Source organism: Pinus tabuliformis, chromosome 7 (assembly GCF_031772625.1).
Source record: "Pinus tabuliformis cultivar Carrire ecotype Pingquan chromosome 7, CPIR1, whole genome shotgun sequence".
In the NCBI taxonomy this organism is placed as follows: domain Eukaryota; kingdom Viridiplantae; phylum Streptophyta; class Pinopsida; order Pinales; family Pinaceae; genus Pinus; species Pinus tabuliformis.
In genome coordinates this window covers 707,261,229-707,269,548 of record NC_142293.1, presented here as the reverse complement: position 1 = coordinate 707,269,548, position 8,320 = coordinate 707,261,229, and the positions used below count along the sequence as shown (strand labels likewise).

At 35.2% G+C, this 8,320-nt stretch overlaps 1 protein-coding gene across 1 annotated transcript; it reads right to left on the bottom strand.

Moving 5' to 3' along the window:
* Window positions 1-1,197: 1,197 nt before the first annotated feature.
* On the bottom strand, window positions 1,198-5,991 carry LOC149249468 (uncharacterized). Its single transcript, XM_089458699.1, has 4 exons — window positions 5,716-5,991; window positions 3,049-4,564; window positions 2,701-2,931; window positions 1,198-1,741 (listed from the first exon to the last, which is right to left on the bottom strand). Exons 1-4 carry the CDS (start codon window positions 5,762-5,764, stop codon window positions 1,603-1,605), a joined length of 1,935 nt encoding a protein of 644 aa, XP_089314825.1. The 5' UTR covers window positions 5,765-5,991; the 3' UTR covers window positions 1,198-1,602.
* Window positions 5,992-8,320: the final 2,329 nt, after the last annotated feature.

Genomic DNA, 8,320 nt, shown 5'->3' with positions numbered 1-8,320 from the left:
ACACCTAATAAAACCATTAAAAAAGTGGGTTTACCAATAAGGAAAGGTGAACCCTACCAAAATTCATGACATCAGCTATAAGAATACAATCCGCATAAGATGCAACAAAGTAAAATGAGCTACTCTCACAGCAGAGAGGAGAAACTGGAGTAAGAAAAGGGCAGAATCAACAAAGGTTGAAGTTGAATCCCAGGCCATGGGGAGACCTGATGAAAACTTTGTTAACAATAATACAAGTAGCAGAGACACTTCACCAGTAAGAAAAACTTGCTTATAAGCAATACAGGAGGACTTGGAAGAAGCTTCAGCAGGAGGCCCATTAAGAAGAGAAAAAAATGAGGACAATAGGACTTTGGGAAGGAACTCAGCAATTTGGAGACAGAATTGTCAGCTCAGACTGAAGAAAGACAAGAATATCATATCCATAAAAATAAATGACTAATTACTCAAGGAGAAGCATGCTGGTGCTATTTTCTTTTACTCCATTTTGCATATGGAACAGCACAATGGAAGGATGGCTGGTTCCAAGTAAGACCAATCTGTTAAATCTACTTTCTATTTTATGGTAAATGTCCCTCAGAATTTTAAGGTTGGACTGGATGAACTTCTAATAATGTTTTCTTTATTTGTCAAAACTTTTGCTACCATTTAAATGGGGAGGAGGACCAAAACTATTGTTTCCATCACTGCAAATATTCTAAGACTCAAAAGTTTGGCCCAACAACCCTCCCAAATGAAATGCTTGATATAACAAACATTTATCCCTGAGCCAAATGTGCAGCAATACTTACCTTCATAAATAGTCCATGACGTTTTCTGCTGCAAAGGCAAAACTTAATCTATACCTCAACAAATGCAGGTAAGACATTCAAGAAGCTCAAAATGTACAGCATCATATATTCATCTCTCTGAATCGGAGCCAAAAAAGAAGGGGCAGCAGCAACTTGTACAATTGGAAAGGTAGTCATGCTCCATTATATCATGGTTAAGTGTGTAAGGAGCAAACTGCACTCATGTACAAGTCCAATGCATCCACGTACACAGCTACCAAAGAATTGCCAAAAAATATGCTCTACCAAAGCTAATGTACAAGTTCTCAGGAACAAATGGAGAAAGGTACAAAACTGTCATTTTTGCCGTTGAGCAACCCTGAAAGAGGATTGCATGCAAAGTGTCATTCATTGCAACAAGCTTAGAGAAACAAACAAACAACTTGCACCAAATATATTTAGTTTGTCTTTACATGCATATTGACTTGAATTTATAAAAGGAATAAATACTCATCATGACGTAATATCAAAGTCAATCCTAATCGCCAACTGCTAGGGTGTCCAATAGTTAGTCTAGCATCAACAAAGAAGATAATGCACACATAATTGTAACTTTGACCTACCTAAACAGAAAAATTGAAATAATATATGCCTAAGGGAAGCCAGTATTAAGCAGTACTTGCCCTGCATCAAAAACCTAAGTTGTACTGTTTGGAAAAAAGCACAAGTTGAAGGCAAACTAAATGGAAAACTCATGGCCTTGAGGCTCTTTCAAGTTCAAATTCTGGCTTATTTCCAGCTCGCAAAAATTGCAAGGTACAACAAGAAGGAATCAGCGAGCAGGTGTCTTAGACTTTTCAACGAGCACAATTCGACCATTCCATTGTGTTTGATCCAGAGCTCTTATTGCTTCATCTGCATCCTCATCTTTCTCAAGTGACAAAAATCCAAACCCTCGTGAATCCCCAGTTCTTCAAAAAAAAAACAAAATGAATAACTATTGTTAGCCATATGGTTTCCCCAATCCTTGAATATAGTGACTTGAAATACCTACCACAGAAAAGTAAAAACTACAAATTTCTAGAATAATCTGCAAATCAAGTGACAACTTTTAGCCATATAATTTCACTTGTTCTTCAATAAAGAGCAAAGTAGAAATGTCAGCCAGAGAAAAGAGGCACAAGAGCACATACAACAAACTTTTAAAACATGCAAACTTGAGAAGGCACAAAACTTAAACACGGAAACAACAGATAGTTAAATAAATGATAAAAGTCCATCAATGGCAGGTTATGTGCTTACAAGGTAGAAAAAGGTAGGGAAATTGCTAGGGACAGTGGTTGAAGACATTTTGACACCAGGAACAGGCAATCCAAATCATTAGAAGAGACTTCTTACTCAGAGAAAAATTAAAACACTACAAAAAAAAATTGGGGAGACAAATGGAAAATGGGAATCAAAAGAGTAGCTTCACCACATGGACAGACTCCAGAGTAGTAAATTGCAAACCCATAGCATCCAAGAGTATGACAGATATGAAATTAATCAACAATCCAACAGACAATCCCAACATAGACCAAAGAACCACATCCAAGCCAAATTTAGAATTTAAGCCTGTATTCATGAAGAAATTCGTTACTCTAAATTTCCGCCTCTTATGCTTGATAGGAAGCATCAGGTTTAAAACCTGCACAGAATCAAAAAGCTTTCTATATCTGAAGAAGTTCAAAAAGAGCACTTCATACAAGTCAGCTTATAGAAATTCAACATGAGCAATTAGTTCTTACTTAAATAAGACAAAGACCACCAATGCAAGGAAATGATAATGCATCAAATTTATGAAGAAGCTTGCTTAACTAGAATGCAATATTATGGATTATTCATAAAGTTTATACCAGAAAAAGGACGTAAAGTGTAAACCAGAACTTACAGCTTATCTCTAACTATACGAACATCAGTCACACGTCCAAATCTTGAAAATTTTTTCTCCAAATCTCTCTCTGTTGTGACAAAGCTAAAACCTGCAATGAACAAATTATTTCCAGGCTTGCCAAGGCCAGTATTACGATTGGGAGGGGGTGACCATGGCCTCCGTCTTGGTGAATGCCGCCGAGACCGATATTCCATTGGAGATGTTCTGCGTCTTGGAGAATACCTAGCCCTAATTTATCATCAATTCACACATTCAACAAAAAGATTATGGAAGAACAATTGTCATCCAAAAATGATAATAAAAACCAAAAGTTTAAATAAGAGTACTGCTGAAGAGTTCACATACCTGGGTGATCTCTGATAATGATTTCGTGGCATCGGAGATCTTGACCGAGCCCGGTATCCCCTTCCTGAGCGACCATAACCATCCTTCCGCCTCATGGGTGAACGTGATAATGATCTATCACGTCTCTGCCGGATGCCCTCGGGAGAATACTTTCCTCTAGGAGGAGGAGATCTATACCTTCGAGGAGATCGTTGCCTCAAAGGAGAAAATGATCTATCTCTCTGTTTAACATCTCGAGGAGAATACCTTCTGAACGAAGGAGATCTGTCTCTCTGTTTAACATCTCTAGTGGAATATCTTATCTGAGGAGATCCATCTCTTCCTTTAATATCTTGAGGAGAATACCTTCTCTGAGAAGGAGAAACATCTGTTTGTTTAACATCTTGAGGAGAATACCTTTTCTGAGATGGAGATTCATCCCTTTGTTTAACATCTTGAGAAGAATACCTTCTTGGAGGAAGTATATCCCTTTCTTGAACATCTCGATGAGATTGCCTTCCTGGAGAAGAAGATCGTTTTCTTTGTTTAACATCTTCAGGAGAATGCCTTCGTGGAGAAGTAGATATATCTCTTTGTTTAACATGTTGCGGAGAATACCTTCTTGCAGAGGGATCACCATGCCTTGCAGGTGAAGGAGACCCATCATTTCTGGAAAAGTGTGATCTCTGTTTCACAGGGGAAAGTGACGTCTTATGAGTTCTTCCAGGTGAGGACAATCTGTATTGCAGTGGAGAAGGTGACTTCTGACAGGCTCTGCCTGGAGATGGTGATCTGTACTTTGCAGGAGAAGGAGACCTCTGTTGAGTTCTTCTGGGAGAAGGTGATATTAGTCTAACAGGAGAAGGTGATGCCATTGGGTCAGGGGATGTTAGTTCATGCCTTCCACAAAAAGGTGATGGAGAAGTGTGCCCAGAAGAGGGTGATCTACGTCTCTTAAGAGGAGGTGATTGCAACACGGTTCTACCAGGAGAGGTTACTGGGTGCCTGGAAGAGGAAGGTAACATTGGAAGAACTTTTCCAGGAGACAGTGAATATTGTCTCAAGTCAGAATCTGACTGCAATGGGGTTTTTGCAGGAGAGGGGGACCTGTGTCTCACAGGAGAAGGTGACCTCACTGAAATTCTTTCAGAAGAATCAATATGCTGGTCAACAGAAGATCCCACCTGCCCTCTCCCGAGAGAAAATAATCCTCCCCCATGAGATGGAGATAGTCTCGAAGGAGGAGATACAGACCTGGATCTCTGAAGATGAGATGTAGATTCCACATGTCTAGGACTCGTCGTCAATAAGAAAGATTTATGCTGCTCACCACCAATTATATCCATGTCAGCCTGGTAAGTTTCGACCTCTTCTTTCACATTAGGATAATAGTCATCACCATCTGTTTCATCCTTAGTTACTGCTAAATTAAGATCCAGATGAGCAGATCGCCTTGCATGATATGTCTGTGCATCGTCCCTATGATCCTCTCTCTGTTCATCCAAGTTCGTGGTAGTAGGTGACTTTAAACCCATGACTGTAAAAGGAAAAAAGGAAACCGATAAGATTGATAGAGCAATCAATCATCCCCTTTAGTATATGACATGCCAAAGCATGAACACATCACACACCTGGAGCATCTATGAGGACCTTAGGTGAAAATTTGCAAGAAAAGAAAAGAAACTTCCTACAAAATGTTACAAAAGTTTTCGATAGGTTGTGATTAGAATTAAATAACTTATCATAGTGGTGTACCATAAACAGCTTATTAGCTAGTTTTCAAACAAGCCTATCTCAACATCCTACCACTTTCCTAATAAAGAATTTGCCATTCCGTACTGCACTCGGTTGCCCTGTCCTGTTTAGATCAAAATCCAACTCTTATTTAGACCAGTTTATTTGAACTTGTGTTCGTCTCAAACATCTGCTTGTGAATCTCGTGAAAATGGATTTGGATGCCTTGCCATGTTTATATACCAATTTCATATGATACAATAACATAAAATCACAAAATCCCGAAGAATAATTGAAGAACCTACCCAGGAGAAGTGATCATTGAGAATTATACTAATGGAATAGAGTACAGAATATCTGAATTGAGACTCTCCAATCTTGGTGTTTTTTGTTTAGAGGGTTCAAATGGCAAGGTACACTCTATCTAAATGTCGCTTGTATACTGGGGTAGAGGAGCTGAATCTGTGACTGCTGAACTCACTAGTTGGTTTCAACAATGTGTCTATTTCATCCCCATGGAATCATATATTGTAGACTACCCAATACCGGTGAGTCAAAAGTGAATCAAGACGTCTGAGGAAAATGGGCATCATCCCCTACAACATCAATATTCAGAGCATACCTAATCACCAAAATTTAGAAAATATATGACGAATTCTGATCATCCGTTTTTAGAATCAGGGTTTCAATATAAATCCGCGCCTGTAACGTTATGCACCATAGTGGAAAGGCAAATTGCTAATAGAATCGAATTGATGGAAAAGATTGACGGGTAATTGATATGCTTAGCGTTCAACGGCCTGAATTCTCGTAAAGATCAAACAAAATCCTAAATTAAGGAATTATAAATGGGTTTGAGAAGCTTTTTTTAATTTCGAAAGGGCGAGGTAGGATGCAGCCAAAAAATTACTCAACATGAATAAGAAAGAGGGCAGAAGAAGAAGCAAATTTTACCTGGTTGTTGAAATGGCAATGGCATATAAGATTTTCTAGCAAATACCATCAACGGCCAGTATCAATCAGATTCAGAGCAGTGACATTTGTCGGCATTCATTCTGAGCGATTCCAAGCCTCCCGTCGAACTTGAGCTAATGAATGGACCAAATGATGCATATAGGCCCTGACCATTCAGTTTATTTCTAATGAGATGGATGCCTCAATGCAGAAGCAAATGAAACCATTGTTGCACTGTTATAAAAAAGTTTTATCGTTAATAGACACCGAAAAGTATAGAATAATATTTTTGTTTTGCGAAGGTTATATGGATTGGAGATATAATCGTGTCAAAAATTGCACGCTCTAGCACAAGTAGATATAAATGACTAAATAAATGAAAAATAAGACTTTTCGCTAAAGAGAATGTTGATTTTTTTTATTTTCTTTTATTTTGGGGTGTTATTTTTATTTATCAAAGTTTTAATGTACAATTAGATAACATTTTTATTTTTATTATTATTTTTGAATGATGTAGTCAAAATGGTGTAACATTGGACTTATTACTAGTGAAATGATATTATTAGATTAGTTTATTTCTCTTAGGTAGTTCTTAATTTTTAGGACAATTCTTTATTGGGTTTAAATAAATAAAAATAAGACTTTTTGCTTGGATTTTTTTAATTTTGGGTGTTTTTTTATTTATCAAAATTTTGAGTGACAATTAGATAGCATTTATTATTATTATTATTATGATTGGATGATGTAGTCAAGATGGTGTAACATTGGACTTGTTAGTGGTGGAATGATATTATTAGGTTAGTTTATTTCTCTTAGGTAGACCTTATTTTTAAGACAATTCTTTATCGGGTTTGAATATGAAAATTTAATGGAGCCTAAATTTAATATAGACTAATTTGTTTACATTTCATAAGTAAACTTATACTAACATGATCATATAAATTAAATAACTAATAAATATTGATAGCAATCAAAATAGTTATGTGTTATTTCTAATATTAAAAATTTGTAACGTCAAGAGAGGAGTAGAGGAAATGGAAAATTGGTTTGGAAACTCTTGATTTCATCAATTAGATTGTATATACCATAAAGAATATTCTCGTATTATTAAACTTAGACCATCCATAATTTTTTATTTTTTACAGAATGGAAATTCTAGAAACCCTATTCCAAAATAGACCACGTCTCGGCATAAAAAATTTATTTAAACAAACTTTACATATATAATTGTAAAAAGAAAGTTATTGAAAAATGTATATCGTGCCATTATCGAAAGATGCATATTGTGTCATTCACATCAAACCAAAAATCTAAATATTAATAGAATTGAGTATATAGAGATTTAATTTACCTTCGAACATAATTGTTCATGATGTAGATTTTCAAACAAAAAAACATGTTATTCTTCATTTGAAATAAAGAGGAAGGAAAGAAGTACAATTTAGTATTATTGTCAAAATTATAAGGGTAATATAGGGAAAAGGTTTAAAGCTTATTCCAGTAATAGGAGCACATTTAGGGCATCTAGGAAGAGAGGAAAATGTTGTCTTCCAAAGACCATATAAAGTCATAGGTATAAATTCCAAATTTGTATCATTAACTATGATGAGACTAAAATCACTAATTCTTCAAAAGTAGTATAGCAAAATGATTGCATATTGAACTTCTACACCAATTATCTTATTTGTTTTAATTGGGTGAGAGATCAGAAAATGAGCCTCGACTACATGGATAATTAAAGGATCCATCACCAAGAGCTTTTTTATAGTCATCTTCTCACATCCCGAAAGTAGAAATTTTTTTTTGAAGTGAAGTCATACTTCATCATTTTAGTATGATCGTACATGTAATACGAAACAAAGCTCTTTGATATAGCTATAAAAAGTCTTAGCAAAACGCCTAATATATGTTTATTTATATGCTCTACTTTTGGAATTTTGACACATTGATGCACTATGGGAAATAAATAACTCTCTAGATAATTTCATATTTTAAACAAACAAAAACAACCAAGGCAAAATAATGTGCATGTTAGGGTTTGAGTGCAATGATTTTATTACTTGTCATTTTAGAACAATTAGTATTATAATACTAAAAATAAATAAACCTAAATTATGAAAATATTCTTGTTAGATGTTGATGATGCCAAACCCATGGCTATTTAACCCAAATTTACCTAATGAATTAGTTAGAACTAAAAAAGATAATTACAAAGATTTACAAGAATTCATTAAAGTAAATAAAAAATGACAACAAGTATACATGGGAATAAAGCATAGTAGAGGGGGGTAATGTGGTGATTCATAATAAATGTGAAACCCTAAATACTTTAAGTTCATGACTATTAAAAATTAAGATACAATCTCATTATCTTAAATGCCAAAATTAAATGTGAAAATGTAATCATAGACCATTAATCACAATGTCTACCATGTGTCAAAAATATATGCATTACCTAAAGATAAGTGGAAAAACTCAATCTCAAAAGATGGGTTGAAGTGAAACTCAATGCAATAGAAATAATATGAAAAAGAAAACCAAAAGTTATCCGATGAGAATAATAGATTGCATTGAATACACATTTTAATAGAAATGCAAATGCATT

Excerpts from the sequence above, each read along its gene's own strand:
- LOC149249468 (XM_089458699.1), bottom strand. The coding sequence starts at position 5,764 with ATGGTATTTGCTAGAAAATCTTATATGCCATTGCCATTTCAACAACCA. Across the intron at positions 4,565-5,715 it reads ATTGCCATTTCAACAACCAG|TCATGGGTTTAAAGTCACCT; the intron begins GTAAAATTTGCT and ends TTCCTTTTACAG. Across the intron at positions 2,932-3,048 it reads CATTATCAGAGATCACCCAG|GGCTAGGTATTCTCCAAGAC; the intron begins GTATGTGAACTC and ends ATGATAAATTAG.